The 19,350-nt window shown below is 46.9% G+C and overlaps 1 protein-coding gene and 1 long non-coding RNA gene across 3 annotated transcripts; both read left to right on the top strand.

Moving 5' to 3' along the window:
- Positions 1–130: 130 nt before the first annotated feature.
- Positions 131–18,763, top strand: LOC103889350 (uncharacterized). The gene is made up of 4 exons (XM_024250397.2): positions 131–1,949; positions 2,066–2,297; positions 18,534–18,639; positions 18,736–18,763. Exons 1-4 carry the CDS (start codon positions 1,907–1,909, stop codon positions 18,754–18,756), a joined length of 402 nt encoding a protein of 133 aa, XP_024106165.1. The 5' UTR covers positions 131–1,906; the 3' UTR covers positions 18,757–18,763.
- Positions 2,421–7,031, top strand: LOC134761753 (uncharacterized). Of its 2 annotated transcripts, none has more exons than XR_010140831.1 (3): positions 2,421–2,809; positions 3,053–3,220; positions 5,518–7,031. It is a non-coding gene; the product is annotated as an uncharacterized LOC134761753 (long non-coding RNA). The 2 variants fall into 2 exon arrangements; XR_010140830.1 differs by having other exon boundaries at positions 3,053–3,178.
- Positions 18,764–19,350: the final 587 nt, after the last annotated feature.

The raw sequence follows: 19,350 nt of genomic DNA on the forward strand, positions 1-19,350 counted from the left end.
TCTATATTCATTGGATAGAATCATCATCCCTCCTCTGCCTTTCAGCCTATATAATCAGTAAGAATTATATGGCAGATAAAAATCTGGCATTCAAGGATGAATCAACTATTAGACAATTGATCTCATTTTCTCATGTCATCTATCTATGTCTCTTATGTCATCTGGCATATCATACGTTCTAGGTCAGTCCTGAGTTCAACTAGTCTGTCTTGTGATTTTCACTATTATTTACACTTGTTAGGTCACTATCGTGGGGTTCAGAATATTGGTGTGAGGTGGTGGCATGGGTGCTTTTTTTGGAGCAGTTGTGGGGTGGAATCCCTCCTGCATGACCTGAGGCCACAAGAAACCCCTTCCACCACAGGTGGTAGCAGTATCACATGTAATAAACCCTTGTGTGCCTTGTTACATGATAAGCACTTTATATACCTTAGACATTTTAACCTAAATCAACCCTAAAAGGCAAGGTTATTTTTTCTACTAAATTTCCAACAACTAGGTGAACTAAAAGTAGGTTGAAAGACCAATTCTTATAAAAGAACGATTGTCAAAAAAAGAAAGATAAATTCTTCTGAAGAGACGAGAGACATAGGAGCAACTCAGACAGGAAACTTTTAATGGATTTTAATACAGGGTTTACAATGTTTTGAATCTGCAATTCTGAAATTCAAAGCAGATCTGGAAATTGAATGTTTTTGGCAACAAATTGGGTGGCAAAATGTGAACTATCTGTAGCTCTGTGTGCTGATGAGCATTGTGAGTGCCCTAGAGGGGCATAAAGCTTTTTTGCCCACAAAATCCTTTCTTTCCTTGGAGCATCTCAGTGGAGTTGTGTTTTGAGAAACAGTGCCTGACATAAGTTTGGTATTGCTACGTAAGACCTCTTTATTTTTTTTCTGCATAACTTTGGATTTTCCTCTTCAGCTTACTTTGACCCACTCTTGACAGTTTAAGCATGCCAGGTGTTAACTTGATGGCTTCGCATCTTAATGATCGCATCTATGTGCATAATTCTTTGGGGTTCGTGGAGCAGTTTCACATTCATTATCTTGTTTGGTTCTTAGTAAAACTCCTTCTTTATTTTCAGCACTGAAGAAGTGGAGTCTCAGAGGTCACACAGCTGGCATGTGGCAAAACCAGCCACGCCATGCTGCCATGCCACTTTGAGGCCCAATGACCCTCAGGGACTTAGCAAAATGCCATCTTAAAAACAACTTGTCAAGATCCTCACGGGCAGTCAGTGTGATGTTTTATATCGTGTACAACATGCAGCACAGGGCGCAGCAGGCGTGAGTGCTACTGTCTAGGGACTCTCCATACCCTCCAGCCTTCAGACACAGGAACGGGAATCTCAGCCAGCTGTCTCCTCTGTCCCAGGTTTCTCTCCAGTCTCATCTGAGGTGGAAAATTCCGAATGAAGTAGGTGATAGTCTATTGATCTGAAGGGCATAGTGGTTCATGGGATTTTGCTGAGTCTACACCAGGTGTCAAAGAGTCTGGTGTCCAAACCTTGGCAAGTGCACGTGACTGATTACCTCATTGTCAGAAAATGTGGGAGGCCGGCAGCGCTTGGGACCACCTGGCTCAGACTCTTCATTCCAGACCAGACCACTGAGGCCCTGGCAGCGGGGTCCACTTACAGGACGTCGGAAGGCAGTGGGCAGGAGCTGGGCTCCTTCCTGCCGGGCCAGCTCTTCGGAGGCGGGAGCTGGGGCTTCGGGACTTGAGAGCCTGATAGCTGCGCAGGCCGCACGCCACCCGCAGAGGGCACCCGCGGTCCGCCGCGTTCCAGGGCGCGGGCTCTGGGGCTGGCCTCTCTGGCGCGCTAGGGTTTGCTGAGATTTAACAGAGGGCCGTTACACTCACAGTGTAAGAACAGACTGACAATTTCAGGGCGCTGGCTTTTATGAAAATAGGAAACGCCACGATGCACTCTAACGTGGAGATGGGTTCGTCTGTGACAAGAGGAAGCTTGTTTGAAAGGCAGATTTCGGGAAAATATAGGGAGGCACGAGCGTTGGCCAAGCTCCTCAGAAGCACGGCCCTGAACAGTTCTGTTATCCAGGCCGCCGTTCACATTGGGATGAGACAGGTGGAAAAGAGAGCTCGCCCTTCGTGCACTGTCACACGGAGCGGCCCTCTCCCCGTGCAGCGTGGGGTCCCCTGGGCGCGGGCCAGGCTCAGGCGGGACGCGGCGGAGACAGAGCTCTTCCCTGTGTGGACCCGGGCAACTGCCGGCGGGCGAGGTCTGGATGGTGGCCAGGCCGCAGCCGCCCGGACGTTTGCGAGCGCCGAAGGTGGGCCTGGAGGCGGGGACCTGGCCCTGCGGGGCCGGTGCGTGCGGGGCCGGGCTGAGCCGCCAGCTCCACGGGCAGGGAACCGGGGTCCAGCCTTCCCGGCCACGCCGGGAGTGTGTGAGCGGGAACCCTCGGCCGGCAGGGGGCGCTCTCGGCCACTCCATCCGCCCGGTCACCGCGTGATCCCGCTGCTTCAGCCCGCCGGTGCCGCGGTCCCGCCTCCTCCCTCAGCCCAACTTTGCCTCCGCCTTCGCTCCCCGACCCCTCCCTCCTCCTCCCTCTCAGTCCCGCAGGGAAGCTGGGCTGGGCGAGAGGGTGTCTCCTGGGTCCACCGTGGAAGCCCGAGGCGCGGGTGCGGAGCCAGCCCAGGGCTGCCGGCGTGAGCTGCAGGGCTGGCCTGGGGCTCATCCTCTGCCCGGGGCGCGGGGAAGGCGAGGGTCGCTGTGCTGGGTCCGTGTGCTCAGTGGCCACGGGTCGGCCTCAGGACTGGGAACGAGGCGAGAGACACAGATGTGGGTGATTTCCCTGTGGAAACTGTACCCGAGGCCGTGGGAGTAGAGGGCACTGGGCTGCGAATGGAGACTGGATGCCCCGAGGGCCCGGGAGCGGGAGGTGGAAGGGGTCCAAGACGGCAGGGGCTCGGAGTGGGAGGCAGCGGGATTGGGAGAGCCGCGCCGGGGCCGCAGGGGTGCGCAGGGAGCTTGCTGCCCTTTGCACCTCAGTCTCCGGGAGCTGATTTGTTTCACCTTTGGCAGGTGCAGGATCTGCGCTTGCAGCCACCTTACTTCGTGGGCTGTACCTGAGGTGACAGGCAGGGTCTTCTCTGATGAAGTTACCCACACGAGTCACCACGGGATGACGGTGAGCAGGTGCCACGGAAGGTAACACTGAGCTCATGCGGTTAAAGGAGCAAGAGGGAAAGGGTGAGGGCAGACCAACGGTCATTTTCACAACTCTTCTGTGTTAGTCAGGGTTCTCTACATGGACAGGACTGATAGGATAGACCTATCTATGAAGGGAAGTTTCTTAAGGAATATTGACTCACACGATCACAAGGTGAAGTCCCACAATAGGCTGTCTGCAAGCTAAGGAACAAGGAAGCCAGTCCGAGTCCCCAGACCTCAAAAGTAGGGAAGCCAACAATGCAGTCTTCAGTCTGTGGCTGAAGGCCCGGGAGCACCTGGCAAACTACTGGTGTAAGCCCAAGAGTCCAAAAGCTTAAGAACTTGGAGTCCAGTGTTTGAGGGCAGGAAGCATCCAGCTCGGAAGAAAGATGGAGGCGGGAAGACTCAGCCAGTCAAATTCTTCCACGTTCCTCTGCCTGCTGTTATCCTACCTGCACTGGCAGCTGATTAGATGGTGCCCACCCTATTGAGGGTGGGTCTGCCTCTCCCAGTCCACTGACTGAAATGCTAATCTCCTTTGGCAATACCCTCACAGACACACCCAGGAACAGTACTTTGTATCCTTCAATCCAATCAAGTTGACACTCAGTATTAACCATCACACTCTGCAAGGAAGCTGTTTTATGTCCATTTTATAGAAGAGACACTGAGGCTCAGAGAAGTTATTTGTCCAAGATTACAGAGCTAGTAAACCATAGAGCCAGCTTCTGGCCAAGCTTGAGCGATTCAAAAATTGAAGCCCCTTCCACTAGGTCCCACTGACATCTGGATTCCACCTGACTACTGGCTGCACAATTTCCCCTGAAGTCAGTTCCTCTGTGGTTGTGCCCAGCTGCCCCGCTTGGTAGAATTATCCAGTAGACACTTTTCAGTCCTTGTCTTCCACACCATCCCTCTGGTGTTTGACCCAGACCGTGCACTCCTCGCAATGTTCCTCTCCTCTGACTCCTGCAAAGCTGCCTGTTTGCTTTTCTGCCTGTTTCTCCTCAACATGTTTCATTGGCTTCCTCCTCACAGTCCACCCGTGGTTGCTAGTGCTCTCAAGGTTATATTCTTAGATATCTTCTCCTTTAACTTCACATGAAGAAGCACAAACCACAATGGCATCGTGGGCATGGAGGGAATAGTAACCTAAATAGCCAATGAATGTCAGATCCAGGAGCTGCTGGAAGATGACACAGATGCGTGGCCCAAGTGAGGGGGTGGTGGGGAGAGAGGGTAGGAGCATTTGTGAGCAATGAACCAAGCCATGTCCAGACGTGGGCTTAGGCAGAAAGATGGGGAATGTGGGGGTCCCAGGAAGCTAGCCCTTAGGAAATTGTTTTGGGTGGATGGGGGAATTTGACATGCGGAAGCTTAAAACTTACATTTCTAAAGTCATGCCATTAGGTTAGGGACTATTTTGAGTAGACACTTCAGGAAGCCTGAGGCGTCAGTGCAGCCATCAGGAGCTTGCTTTCCTTGGAGCTCTTTGAGAAAGAGCCCAGAGGGTTTGAAGTCCAACAGTCAGGATTCATAGACACTGGGGATAAGATTCGTGGATCACAGTGGGACAATAAAAATTGCTTTTCCCCTGGGGCATGAGGGAGAATCTCTAGGAATTTGCAGAGAGCACTTACAGAATGACACATGGTGACACTCACATGCCATCAGCCCAGCTCCAGAAGGACTTAAACTTTTTCACAGAAAGAACAGCAAATTGGAAAGAGCAAAGCTCCCTTTCAGAGGCAGCTGGAAGCCTCTCCTCCCAGTCTGCACATCCCTGGGGCTCTTCCTGTCCCTGCTGCTCTGCACTGCTGTTCCAGAGGCAAACATGGCCCAGGAACCACATTCAACCCACCATCTCCTCTGGCTAGCTTTTAATAGAGGGTGTTTCAGCTTAATTTTTAGTCAAGAGCAGGCCCTGGGACCCTGAGATCACTGAATGTATTTGGCATTCAGTTATGAAACAAGCCCCTTTAGACAGACCTTGGACTTCTTAGTGGCATCCCAGGCCCTCTATGCCCTTAACTTAGGCTTGTGATGAGGTATCCTTGTGTCTGCTGGTCTTCCTAAAGAGTACCAGCCCCTGGAGGCAAACCTCACTGACTAATCCAGGTAGTCTTTCCAATGTGCGGGAGGCCCCTACTAGGCTGCGGTTCTCAGCTGACTGGAGCTGATGCCTCAGAGGAGATGTGCTGACCCACTGAGCCCTAGATCTTTCTAGACGTGTTTTTACTCCACCCTACCTTCTCCAGCTGTCTTTGCTCTTGATTTCTGATTTGTGGATTTGTGCTCCTAACTCTCTATTTTTTCATATTGTTGTTTCTGCCTAGAATGCTCTCCCCATCACCCGAGAATTCCTCACGTCGAGACTACCTTTTCAGACCTCAGGCCACTGTGACACCAGACAGCGGCGCAAACTCATGCTTCCCTCAGTTTCCACAGAAAACCATGGAATCAAGGAAAGACAAACATGGGCAATGGCACAGTAGGGTGAAGCAAAAGACAAACACACCCCAATCTCCAGGAAAACTTTCACTGATGTCAGGTGAATGGTAATCAATTGCCAAGTGTACCTCAGCCTCCTGAGTAGTTGGAACTACAGGCACAAACTACCTTTAGAGACGGGGGTCTCATTATGTGTCCCAGGCTGGTCTCAAACTGGTGGCCTCAGGCCATCTTCCTGCATATCTGGGATTACAGGCATAAGCCACTGCACCTGGCCCTTCCTTCTTAACCAGTGCAGGAGGGCCATGAGGAAGGTGGAGAACATGCGGACACATTCCCAACCAGCAAGAATGCAGCCCATGTGGGCTGGAGACATTCTTCATGTCCTGTTTTCATACATCGTGACTAGCCCAGAGAGATCTCTCCACTCAGGGATGAATGAACACATCTTTCTTTCACCTACCAATCACCAGTCACCCGCTGCAATATACCATGCAATCTCTGGTGTGTTTTAAGCACAATGATTCAGCCCACCCCCTGACATGGGTCTCCCCAAATCTTTACCCAAACAGGTCCACTCCAAACCACGTTAACAAGCCACTAGGCCTTTATCAGGGATTTTGTAGGTGTTCAGTGTAGAGGGTTTATGCTGCAAACCCTATGGTATAACTTCACTTAAAAACCCTCCAAATATATCTTTTCCCCTGGATACTCTCCTGGAGTCAGCAGCCTCATTTTCCTCCTAAGAATCTCTGTGTCTGGCTGGGCTGCTGCAGCCCCTGACTTCCCTGCACAGTTCCTCTTAGTCTCTCCCATTTGCGTCTTCATCCTCATTCATTGCTGGCTTAACATAGGTTGTCCTTGGGATTTGACCCTGTGCTGGAGGCTACTGGCACTCTCCCATGCCTGCCCTCCCTTCTCTCTACAATAATGCGTTTGGAATTTTTAGTTGGGTGAACAACCACCCAGAGTAGACTCTACTTCCCAGTGAGGTGTGGCCGTGTGAATCACTCCCATGGGACACGAGTGACATGTGGACACCAGCTCCGAGAAGGGCACTGAAGAGCAGCGACACACTCCTTCCCAGCCCTTGCCTCCTTTCTCTGGGAATACTGTGGTTAGAATCAGGACAGCGCCCTGGAGGCTGTTTGCTGAAGCTCTATGCCTGAGCCTCAAAGAAAAAATAGAACATGGGCCCCTGATGCATGATTCAACCTTTTATTTCAACTTAAAAAAAATGTTTCCAAGTTTTCTCTGTTGTATTTTTTTCTACATGCATTATTTTTTTACCACCCGTAAAAAAATAATTTGAGGCCTATTTTAAATCTTACTTTATCGACTTCCATGATTTTCTCCTATCACAGAAAAAATAAAATAATTGATAATTAGATTCTGAAAATATTTTACAGTTTTTGATAATAGGAGGTTGGAATGCTGGCAGCAGAGGTCCCATATGGGCCCCTGATTTTCTCTCTCCAGGTCTTCAAGTCTTTAACTGAGCCTTGCGTCTACTGGCCCTGCTCTCCTGCAAACTATTTGACCCTAGGATTTCCCTTCACCACAACATGTGAGGAGCAAAGGAGACAAAGTGAGGGGAGTCAAAGGGTGGTGCTGGTAGAGAGAGAAGAGTCAGTTCCTCCTGTATTCCTGCTGTTTGAGGAGCCAATAAAATGTTTTTGTTTAGGGGGAAGGTAGTTACTGGGCCTTCTACTCATTCATGATCAAACCTGGACAAAAACCTGAAGTGCTGCCTCTGCTTCTCATCCTTGTACAGGGCTCAGAGCCCAGGTCCAGGCTCTTTGACCGCAGGAGTGGGAGCTGGGGTCGAGGAGACAGACTGCACTGTATGCCGACCTCCACATTATGAGGCCTGCTCCACTGGAAATCGTCTGGAGGGAGCTGTAGTCACGGCTCTCAGATGGCCAGGCATGCCTCCTGCCTTTGCAATCTGCACAGTCCTCTCTCGGAGGAACGTGGAGAGATCGCTTTGCCGGAGCCTCCTCACTTAACCTGAAACTCGGGTCATGGTCTGAAGAAGGCAGTTCTGCGTCACTCTTAATGATGAAACCAGAGGAAAGAGGCTCTTACTGCTCTAGTTTTCTAAATTTCAAAGATGCAAAGTCTCAGCAAACTCAAAATATAATTGAGCTTCCCCAGGAAAAAATCTGCGTAGTTCTGGTTCTCTGGCTCTTCTTGATCTTTCTACCCAAGGAGGTCCTATTCACAGAACCATATATATCTCTTGCTAATCTCTCAAGTTAAATGATAAATATTATTTAATTACAAACCATTGTGCTAGCTGCCCAGGGTAAAGAGTCTGTTGTCTGCAGAAGCTCATGACCTAGAGAGAGACAGTCACATGAGTGAATATAAGGGCAGGAGCTACCACAGATACACTAGCAGAGTTCAGCAGGCGTGTGGCTAGTTTGGTTGGGAGGAGGAGGATGCTTGCGTCTGTGGAAGCTTTATAGAGAAGGACCGGGTTGTGAGCCAAGTCCTATGGGATGGATGGCAATAAAGACATCCCAGGCAGCAGAAACAGCTTCTGGAAATAGTGAGCCAAGCAGATATTGGGATATGAGGTGCATGAAGGGTGATGATGGTGGTGGATGTCATCACACAAAACTAGAAATCAGACGGGGCTTCGAACATCACAGTGTATGCGAAGGATAATTCTGTATAATTTCAGGAAACAAAAGTGACATGTAGGCATCTGTGTGTCAGATGAAAGAGGAAAATGCAAAGACCATTTAGGAATGTTGCTGGTGAGTGCAAAGGAGACTACAAGGGAAGGACGTGCAGAAGACCTTCTGCACTCAGCCGGCGGGTGCAGCGATGGTGATGGTGTGGACCAGCAGAGAACCTGCCCTGCTGTGCCAACCCCACTCCACTAAAAAGGGCAGCCAGTATTTTCCTCCCACACTCTTTGATTGCTTTTGATATAATGACAATTTGTAATATTTTTATAGAGTAGAAATATTCAGTCCTTTCTTTACTAAGATTGACCAAAATTTTGTTTCTTTTTGTTTCTTTGTTTGTTTGTTTTGAGACAGAGTCTTGCTCTGTCATCCAGGCTGGAGTGCAGTGGCTCAATCTCGGCTCACTGCAACCTCCGCCTCCCGGGTTCAAGTGATTCTCCTGCCTCAGCCTCCTGAGTACCTGGGACTACAGGCGCCCGCCACCAGGCCCAGCTAATTTTTGTATTTTTAGTAGAGATGGGATTTCACTATGTTGGCCAGGCTGGTCTTGAACTCCTGACCTCGTGATCCACCCGCCTCGGCCTCCTAAAGTGCTGGGATTACAGGCACGAGCCACCGTGCCCGGCCCCAAATTTTGTTTCTTATTGATGGTGTAGAAAAGGAATGGTTTCATTTTTGCAAATTTTACAAAAATATTCATCATGTGAATTTAAGGCCAAGGGCTTGGAAGCCACCCATGCCAGTGAGGGCCTTGAGACCTCTGCTTTCACTCCTCTGTATCTTTCTTGAAAACTACTTCAAGGCTGTAACCTGGCAAAAACAAATAGCGAATTTTAAAAAGCTGTGCGATCCAGGAAATAGTGGGTCCAAACCAAGAGAACTCTGAAGAGAAGTTCCTGGAAGACAGTAATGTACCAGTCCTAGGAAGCAGTGAGTTTTCCTCAATGTGGGAAAAGCAGAGCTCTTTCCCCAAACACACAACACAGATATTTGAAGATACCAGAAGGCTCCCATACAGAAGCTCAACTACAAATGGCCAGTCTATACTTAGGACTCATAAAAAGGTCACGCCATGAAAAGAAACTACATTTTTCAGCACAGAACTGCTAAGATGGAGAGGAAACCTGACCCCAGCTGGCTGCCTGCTATCTCTGACAGCTAGGAATCCTAAATTATGAATCAGAGCAGAAAAGGGATTAGTGCAGTGATCTGGTAAATATTTTATTTCCCATTTTGACTTTGATTAATAAATAAACATCAGTGATTATATTTTATAAAGAAATAAATTAGATTTTGGAAAACTTATGTCTGCCCCCATGAGCTTGACAGTTTTCCAATACCTAATGACTTCTCTGATGAGATAAGCAGTGGCATGAACAGATGTGATTTGCGGTATCATATAATGAAATGTGACAACATTTGAAAAAATTCATAACTCAAGGATCCAGTATTTTCCAAATGACCAGTGCATTTTGCTACAAAATGCTGCTTGAGTAAAAGATCTATTCAAGCTGCAATGGATATGAGTGTGACAGAATAAGAAGCCTTAATTGACATGGTTTCACGTTCGACATCGCAAGGAATCTTTGATAAACTACTATTTTTGCATTTTGGTGTAATGTCAAAAAGAATATCCACAATTACCCCAAAAAGATGAACACTCTTCCCTTTTCCAGATTTTCTGCAAATATTTCAATCATGATAGCATATCACAACAGATTAAAGATATTTGTGAAAACATAAATGTGCCACTCCCCTTACTAAATTTTCATTTGAAAATCATTATTTTTTAAAATAATTTTTTTCATTTATGTTAACATGTAGTTTATTATTGTTATTTTAAATGAATTAATAAATACTTGAAAAGTATCTTACCTTTAATTTCTACTTCAGCGAGTACTGATAGATTTAAACCACATAACCAAAGTTCTTTGGAGTCTTTAGTAATTTTTTGAATACATTTTATTTAGCACAATCTCTACCATTTAAAAATTAAGTGTTTATTCCCACCATCCTCACTTCTATTACTGTTTTACTTACAAATACTCCTAGAAACCTCTGGAAATTCCTTGTATGCCTCCTCCTGTAGACATATTGCACTGACATAGCATTGAAACCCCCATGTAGGGTCATGTGGGGAGAAGGCTCATTGTCCCTCCCGCGCCTCAGGGAATTGCAGAGGCTGTCATTTTGCAGACACACAGGGGCGTGTGGAGCTATTCTTGACATGGAGCTTCAACAACAAAGCTCGGCAAAGCGCAAAATGCAAAATAATCATGTAAAACATTAAGTGGCACATTATCAAACCACAGCTTGCAAATAATGCTGTTATTGTAATTCTCAGGTTCTCAGAGAACCGTAAGTTCAACAGAGGAAAATGGCTCATGAGACAAAAATGTCCATGTGTTGCCTACTCTGGTAAGATCAAGTATTGAAGCCAAGCAACAGGGTTGGTCCAGTTTGTATTTGTGCTGACAGGTGGGGAACAACTCCAGGAGTGCTGGAGTTTTCTCATGGTTGGTTTCTGTGCCATTAGCATGCCCTTGCAAGTGATCACAACTAGAATTGTTGTTACTGCTCTTCATGGGGTCACCAACATGAGTTGTTGAATTGTGATAATGGGCCCTGTCAACTGAGTTTAGTTCAGGTGGGCACATAGCTGTCTGGTCTAAAACTGAGATTTTTTTTCTTTTTGTGGTTTTGAAAACGTTCATTAAAATCAGGGCTGGGTGTGGTGGCTCACATCTGTAATTCCAACACTTTAGGAGGCCGAGGCGGGCAGATCACCTGGGGTCAGGAGTTTGAGATCAATCTGGCCAACATGGTGAAACCCTGTCTCTACTAAAAATACAAAAATTAGCCAGGCATGGTGATGCGTGCCTGTAATCTCAGTTACTTGGGAGGCTGAGGCAGGAGAATCGCTTGAACCTGGGAGGCAAAGATTGCAATGAGCCAAGACTGTGCCACTGCACTTCAGCCTGGACAACAGAGAGAGACTCCATCTCAAAAAAAAAAAAAAAAAAAAAAGATTCATTAGAATCCAGACTTGCAAAGCATGTCAACTTACGGCAAAACATATGACATCCATCTCAAAACCCTGCGTTTTCATTCAGTAACTTTGCAAAGCACTGCAGTAGTTGACGTTGTAGGGTTAGAACTTTGTTCGCGTGATACTGCTCAGCTCCTTTGGGTGCGGCCCATCTGGGTTCTGACTCATAGCAGGGCTCTGAACTCCTTCCTCTTGGCATTTGGCTGATAGGCATTAGATATTCTTCTTATTAGGAAAATTCTAGAAGTGACTGCAAAATAACTCCTGTAAACTACAAACTGAATGCTGATCACAGGCTGAGCCCTCTCTGATGAATTGCAGTCACAGTGATGAAGGTCTGCTGAATCACCAAGGCAGTGAGGTATGGAATCCGGACACCAGGATACACATTCCACGCTCAGCTTGACTGCAGTCTGGAATACTGCCTGGGTTAGAAGCAGCACATAGTTGGACTTGAATCGCAAATAGCCCACATAGCCTGCGTAGACTTTGGTCATGTAGTGCAGGAGAGGTCAAGAGCCTGCGCTGATGACTGAGGAGACTTCCAGAGCCCACTCTCCAGGAGACTCCAGTTGATTTTCACATAGCCCACTGCACAGGCAGCCACAGCCCTACCAAATGCTTCAGTAGCTTCTGTGCCCCATTATAGGTATAAGAATATTGGGGTGGTGCTTTGCAACCTCATAGGACTTGAACATAGTTCAAAGCTAGGTTAAAACCTGTGGTGGAAAAAGCCCACCATGGAGATTAGTAACAAAGGCCTCTGAGGAGTAACACTACTTCAAATCTTGGAACCACGGAACACGAGCTTTCAGAGTCACTGTTTGTGGCACTATGCTCTGTGGGCCGTCATCCAGGTTCCCCGAAGTGGTGGGCTTTTCCCAAGTGGGTTTCTCCCCTTCACAGCCTAATGCTTCACTCTCATGAGGTTCCTTTAACCCTGCACACAGGCTTGGGGACTTCTTTATTTCTTTGCTGGGTTTTGCATGGAAAAACATGCTTTTCTTGGGCATTGATAGAAAAAGTGAGAAAATGAAGGCTGTGGAGGCAGAGACTATGGCTATGCAATGAGGTAAAAGTGTGACCCATTCTCCAGGGATGCCAAGCATCAGCCTTCATGGGGGCCGCTGGGTTGGCTGTTAGCGTGACACTCCTACAGTGGCCTCTCACTTCCTGACAGTGTCTCAGGGCTGACCATGCTGCATGGGTTGATACAGTAGGCCACCTGGGAGGTGGTGAGTATCCTGGAGGAGAACTTGACAGCCAGTGTAGTCTTCATCCCTTAGCCCAACAAGAGCAGCAGCTGGGGAATGATGAAGCAGAGCCCTTATGAGAGGGTGATGGGCTTGTGGTGACTCGAGAAGACAGACACTGGGAGCAGAGTGTGTCCAAATGGGAAGGACCTCATCTGTGATCTCTGCTTTCAGGTTTTCACTTGGTCCAGATAAATATGGGATAAGGAATGATTCTGGGGGTCTTGTCATGGAGAACAATCTGAGTAAGCAGAGGAGCATAGTGAGATACATTGAGGAATTGCTTGGCAAAGTCCTGAAACCATCCACAGCTGTTTCTTCCATGCCGTGAGTTTCTTTCTTTCTGGAATCAGGCCTTCAGATTCAATTTCTGCTCATTCCGGCTACTGGCTGCTACAAATCCCAGATACAGTGCCCTTTTCTCTTGCTGGAATCTCTCATACTCCTCATACTTTAATAATTTTAAAACATGAACAGGGATCTTGCGATCAAAAAGTTTAAGAATTGCTGCACTGGACAAGTATGCTTGGAGGAAAACATTTATTTTCTTCTTGACAGATTCTTCAAAAACATTAATTTGTTAATAAATTGGGAGTCTCCTAGGGTGAGAATTATTAAATCAAACTAAATTTGGCCTGAGGCTGCCTCTGTACCTTGAGTCTCTAGTGAACTGCAGGTTTTCCAAAATTTTAGTGTTCATTAAAAACCTTGAATTTTCTCATTGGCAACTAGAGTTATTTTCTTTAAAGCAACAGGCCATGTTTGTTCATTTCTGAGCGCATGTCTGCCTAATATCCAAGTGTAAATAACATATTTGTCTGTCATTCATTCTTTAAGTGAATTTGGTGTTCCATGAAAAAGCTGGCTAGCTTCGCTTGTAAATCAAATTTAGCGGCCGGGAGCAGTGGTTCACGCCTGTAATCCCAGCACTTTGGGAGGCCAAGGTGGGTGGATCACGAGGTCAAGATATCGAGACCATCCTGGCCAACATGGTGAAACCCTGTCTCTACTTAAAATACAACAATTAGCTGGGCGTGGTGGCACATGCCTGTAGTCCCAGCTACTCGGGAGGCTGATACAAGAGAATTGCTTGAACCTGGGAGGTGGAGGTTGTACTGAGCCAAGATTGCGCCACTGCACTCCAGCCTGGTGACAGAGTGAGACTCCATCTCAAAAAAAAAAAAAAAAAAAAAAAAAAAATTTTAGCACAAGTGCTTTTCCTCAGGATGACCGTCATGGCTCAGCATTCGGCAGAAGTACATTATGCATGCGTTTCTCCAAAGATGATATGCAAATGGCCAAGGAGTATATGAAAAGATGCTCAGCATCACTGACCACCAGGGAAATGCAAATCAAAACCACAAGGAGCTATCACCTCACACCTGTTAGGATGTCTAGTATTAAAAAAACAGAAACAACAAAGGTAAGTGCTGCAAGGATACAGCACAAGAGAACTTCTTTACTTTGTTGGTGGAAATACATTTGGTACAGCCATTGTGGAAACATCATGGAGGTTCCCCAAATATTAAAAATAGAACTGCCATGTGATCCAGCAATCCCACTACTATACACCCAAAGGAAATGGAATCAGTGTGTCCAGAGACACCTGCACTCCCACGGTCACTGCAGCACTACTTACAACAGCAAAGATATAGCATCAACCTATGTCCACCAATGGAAGAGTGGAAAAGTAAAATGTGGTGCACATACATGAGACAATGTGACTTATCCTTCAAGAGAAGAAAATCCTGTCATTTGTGACAACACAGATGAGCCTGTAGCACATTATATTAAGTGAAATAAGCCAGGCACAGAAAGACAAATTCTGTATGATCTTACAGGCAGTCTGAAGTGGTCACACTCATAGAAGCAGAGAGCAGAATGGTGGTTACTGGGGCTGGGCAAGGTTGAGATAGTCAAAGGCACACAGTTTCTGCTGTGCTGGCTGAATAAATTCTGGAGATCTAATTTACAGCAAGTTGTCTGTGTCTAATAGCTCTGTACTGAGTGCTGAAAATTCACTAAGACTGTAGATCTTACATTAAGTGTTCTTGTCACAAAGAAATCCCCAACAAAACAGTAATAATAGCAAAGGGGCGGGAGGAACTTGGGGAGGGGATGGATGTGTTTATGGCCTTGGTGGAGGTGATGGTTTCTAGGCTGCATGCGTGTCCCCAGACTCATTGCGATGTACACATGAAATATGCACAGCTTTGTACAAGTCCATCAGCCCTCCATACAATGGTTTAAAATAAGGCAATGAAATTCATAATTTTTGGCGCTTTGTCAAGAACATTTTTCAGTGGACTGACCTTCTTTACTATTGTTGTTGCTATCTGATTGTTGACTACGGTGCATGCGTGGTGAAGAGTGCAGTGCCCACCAGAATAACGGGCACCGAGGCCCTGACTTCTGCGGAGGCCCTGGCGGCCATGCCCATCAGGGTGAGGGTCAGCATGCGACCTTTCCATCCTTTATTCTGTAATGACTAGTTGGCATTCAACTTGAAGGAAGTGCTTTCGCTTTCATTTATTTGTCACTGTGGACTCATAAATCCTGTTTACCTGCGGGTTTATAATCTTTTGCCGTCATCATTTATTTGGCTCTTCAGATTGTTATGAATTTGGCCAGAAAGTCCTGTGGAGCTCGCCCTTGTCTGCTGCTTTCCGTCCCATGTTTCTGCCTCTGGCTGCAGATGGGCCTCCTGTGCCTGTCACCAGCTGGCTCCTACCCGGGCATCAGGCTCTGAAGCCACACGGCTATATGGTAGCTGGGCCTGCCGCAAGCCCTCCCTGTACCCAGCCTGGAAAAGCTGAGCTATGACGGAAGAGGTCCTGCTCCCTCACTTGGCATTTTCTCTACCTTCAGTTTCATTTGGTCTCTGACTGGAATGGGATGAGTTTGTAACACAGTGCAATATTTTCATTTCAGGACATTCAACAATATTTATAATATTATACAATTTTGGCCCACGTACTACTGAAAAGTTGTTTCAAAAGTTGTTTCCACAGACTCAACAGAAATGGAGATGCATGTCTAGAAGATACTCCCTGGCAGGACCCTCAGGGTCACTCCTAAAGTCTCCTTGGCACTGACATTGGACAGGGCATTGATAATATATTGACTGCTATAGCTCCTAAGCCAGAAGGGCAGTCTCTGTCTTCGTGGAGTCCAAGTTGTAAGTTAGACGAGAGATACAGTAGATCCACATGAAGAGGAAAACATTGGATTCATGCATTTTGTTCTGATTTTGCCCTTTTTTTTGGTTTGTTTTTTGTTATGTATTCCTCACTGATGTCTGAATGGACAAGGATAAAGAAGTAGTGACAATAGGGAAGGGAGAGCACTACTGACTGGCACTCACTGGAACCAGGCCTCATGCTGGCCTTGTCACACTCTCTCTCACTTAGTGTTCACTGTGAACCTGCGAGGTGTGTGCCCGTGACCCCTCCTTACAACCACTTAGGGCTAACCCCCTGCTTTTACAGCTTTTCCTATCACAAATAAGAACCTACATGGCAATGACTAAAATTTGCATTTACAACTGCTCCTGGGACTCACAGTGGTAGAGGTGCCATGCCTGGTGGGGTTGGCCAGCATTAGGCAACCTGTCCCTGTGATAGGAACATGACTGGCTGAACACGAGGCAGGAAACCTCTGCTTTCAAGAGTGTGTGATCAAATGCAGTGACTCCGTGTTCCTCTGAACCATGTGTTATTTCAGCAGGAGGCACACCTCTCTTTGCTCAAGGACAGGTGGGAGAGACATCCCAGGTGGTCAGTGGGAGCAAAGGACAGGGCGGTGGCTTTCAGCGGGGAACTGGCTGCTGTAGCATCAGTGACTGAGGAGGTGCAAGTGGCAGCCCTGTGATGACGCAGCCAGCAATGTCTCGCACACATCTCCTGCAGTCTGTCACGCCAGTCATTGGTGGCATTATCTTCATTTCATAGGTGAGAAAACCACAGTGCAGCAGGGTAAGTCAATTGTCTGTGATCACAGGACTGCCTCGGGTTGAGTCAGGATTCCAGCCCATGTGTGCCCAAGGCCAGTGTTCTCACTGGATCACGCCAGTGAAGATATATTTAAAAGAGAGAAAAACCAAAAAGAAGAGGCAGAAGGAGAAAGGCCTGAGCAGGTGTGGCAGGGAGGATGAAGAGGAGCAATCAGGAAAACATGAAAATCAGGGGGTCTGGGTGACTGGCCAAAAATTGCCAGAAGTCATGTCTCTCTTCTTTGCCTTCATGCGTGAAGAAAAGGATCTTCCTCATCCACGAATTCAGGTGTACTGCTGTAAAAGGCTTCAGCATGTGTCTCTGCCTGGCATTTCATGATTTACCCTGTTTCAGGCTTGCAGCAGGAGGGCTGAGCAGATTGATCTGTTGACGGTGGGATTCTCAGCTCTTCACAGCACAACGAGCGCAAGCCTGGCATCCGTCCAGCAAGACTGAACACCTGCAGCCCCCTCCCTACCCCATGCATCTCCATGGACAGAGCCACCTGGCTCTCCTGTCACCTTGCCGAGACACTTCTGACTCCAGAAAATCTGCTAATAAAGCTCAGCCTTGTTCCACAGTCTCAGCTGGAACCCTAGGTGGCTGGTCTAGCACCACCCTGGAAGCCAGTGGCTTAGCGCTGTCCTGGGAAGGCACTTGGCCTGACATCCGCTTCTTTCCGGCTGCTGTATAGAGCACCCCTGACATAACTAACTCCAGCCTAGAAAACACTCCCATTTTATATTTCACAAACACTCTGCCAACAAGGATAAGATGTTTCATCTAAATAAACAAACAAAAATAATAGACAATAAAACAACAACATAAATAACACAAAAACATGAATACACAAATTAAAAAATAAAGACTGCATCCAACCAGATAAGGGCACAAACAGTAAGCCTTTGGCAGCTCCAAATGGTCATCTTAACTGACACTGTCTTGCAGTCACTCGTGGTGAGAACTTGGCATCTGCCACTGAAGGCTCTGCCACCTCTAAGACTCTTCCTTCCAAGACTGATGGACCACTTGGCCCAGAACAGGACTCTTTCTGTCTTCTTTGCTTCCCCTGGACTGGTTCGTTAACGCTTTTTACTATCTCATTTTCCTCTTGCTGTTAAATGTTACTTTGTTTTTTGCAGAATATTGACCCTGTAATATTTATAGATTGATGAAGTATGGTTTGCAATATTGTCTGACTTGTGGAGTGGTGTGAGCTTGTGTGCCCATAGCTCTGACTGCTGAGTGAACAAGGTGTACTAAGGAGAAAGCCTCCTTGGGAACTCCATGGAGCTCCTGGCTTTAGTGACTGAAATAGCATCAGTAGAAGTCTGACATTGTGGAAAGACACAAACGTGCGCGGAACTGGTTATTTCTAACTCTGCACTGCTCATGACACCTGCTCTCCACTCCTTGACCAAGTGGACTGAGGGAGAAGGAAGGGAGGGAAGACACAGGCAGCCACTGCATTTTGTTTTTCTCCCTTCTGGCCCTTTGTTCTGCTGCCATAATGCGGTTATTGCTTTTCACCAGAATCTGAGTCTGGTCCTATGAGGCGGATACATTTGGTTCCCCAAATTGAAATCCAAACAGCTGTATGTCTTTTCAGCTTGTGCTTCTTTCCCACTTATAAAAGAGACTCGCATTTTACATAATACGGTGCATGGCATTGGGGGACCCTTATGGTTTATGGTTTTTCTAATGTTTGGGAACAGGTGAGAGCACTGTGGGCATTCTATAAAATATTTACCTTGAATTGCTGAGAAAAAAGCTGTGCCCGCATATTAAAAAGTCCAATTTCCTTCTAGATGAGTTATTTAAAAATTATTAAGCTCATTTCCACAGAATCGTTACAGATTTTTCTATGTGACGAAGCCACCCCAACTGTCTGGTCTTTATTTCATGTAGGTGTGTAAAAATCACTCCAGTGGTGAATTGGAAACTCGCAGTGCCAGGAAGTGCTTCTGCAGGCTTAATGCATCTCTGCTCCTTCTTTTTTCAGAAAAATTCAAAAGTAAGCAGAACTGCTCCTTTTCACGCTGTGTGCAGCTCATCACAGAAGTGCAGCCATAACTGAGTCACTTGTCAATCTTTTTCCTCCCAATTACAGTGTTTAGACGGGGGATGCTGAGAGAGAAGCCGGCTTGTTGGGAGGTGCGAGCCCAGAGCACACGCTCCACCTAGACTGCGGGCAGTGCCCCACCGTGAGGAGCTCAGCAGTTTCTTCATGTGGTGTTTTCCACCAAGCAAAAACATCCAAGATCTATTGTTTATGTAGCTTGTACTTTGGGTCAGGCCCCGGTTCAATCCCTAACATTGACATTTTGTATTTTTGTGGCTAATATACGTGTTGTTAAGAAAATTACTACTGTCTTTAAGATGCAGTTTCCTCGTCTGTGAAACGGAATATTTGTATATTCCATATGTTATATAATATTACCACCTGCTTAACCTTGGCATAGCATTTGAAGGACACAAAGCCTGAGTCCAGCACAGGGCAGGTGCTTGATGAATACCCCAGACATGGAGGAAGGCAGCATCTGGATTCCAAGTTCTTTTCCTATATATACATTTGTATCTCTCTGAATAGGCATCTGCGTGTGTTTCTTTTATTATAAACACGTTGTCTGGTCTCAATCCGTTAGAGATGGGGTAGCCTTAGGGACCCTCTGGTCCCACATCTCACTGTACAGGGGATGCAGGATTTGCCAAGGTCCTACCCGTT

The sequence above is a fragment of the Pongo abelii genome, chromosome 6 (assembly GCF_028885655.2).
Source record: "Pongo abelii isolate AG06213 chromosome 6, NHGRI_mPonAbe1-v2.0_pri, whole genome shotgun sequence".
Classification (NCBI taxonomy): Eukaryota; Metazoa; Chordata; class Mammalia; order Primates; family Hominidae; genus Pongo; species Pongo abelii.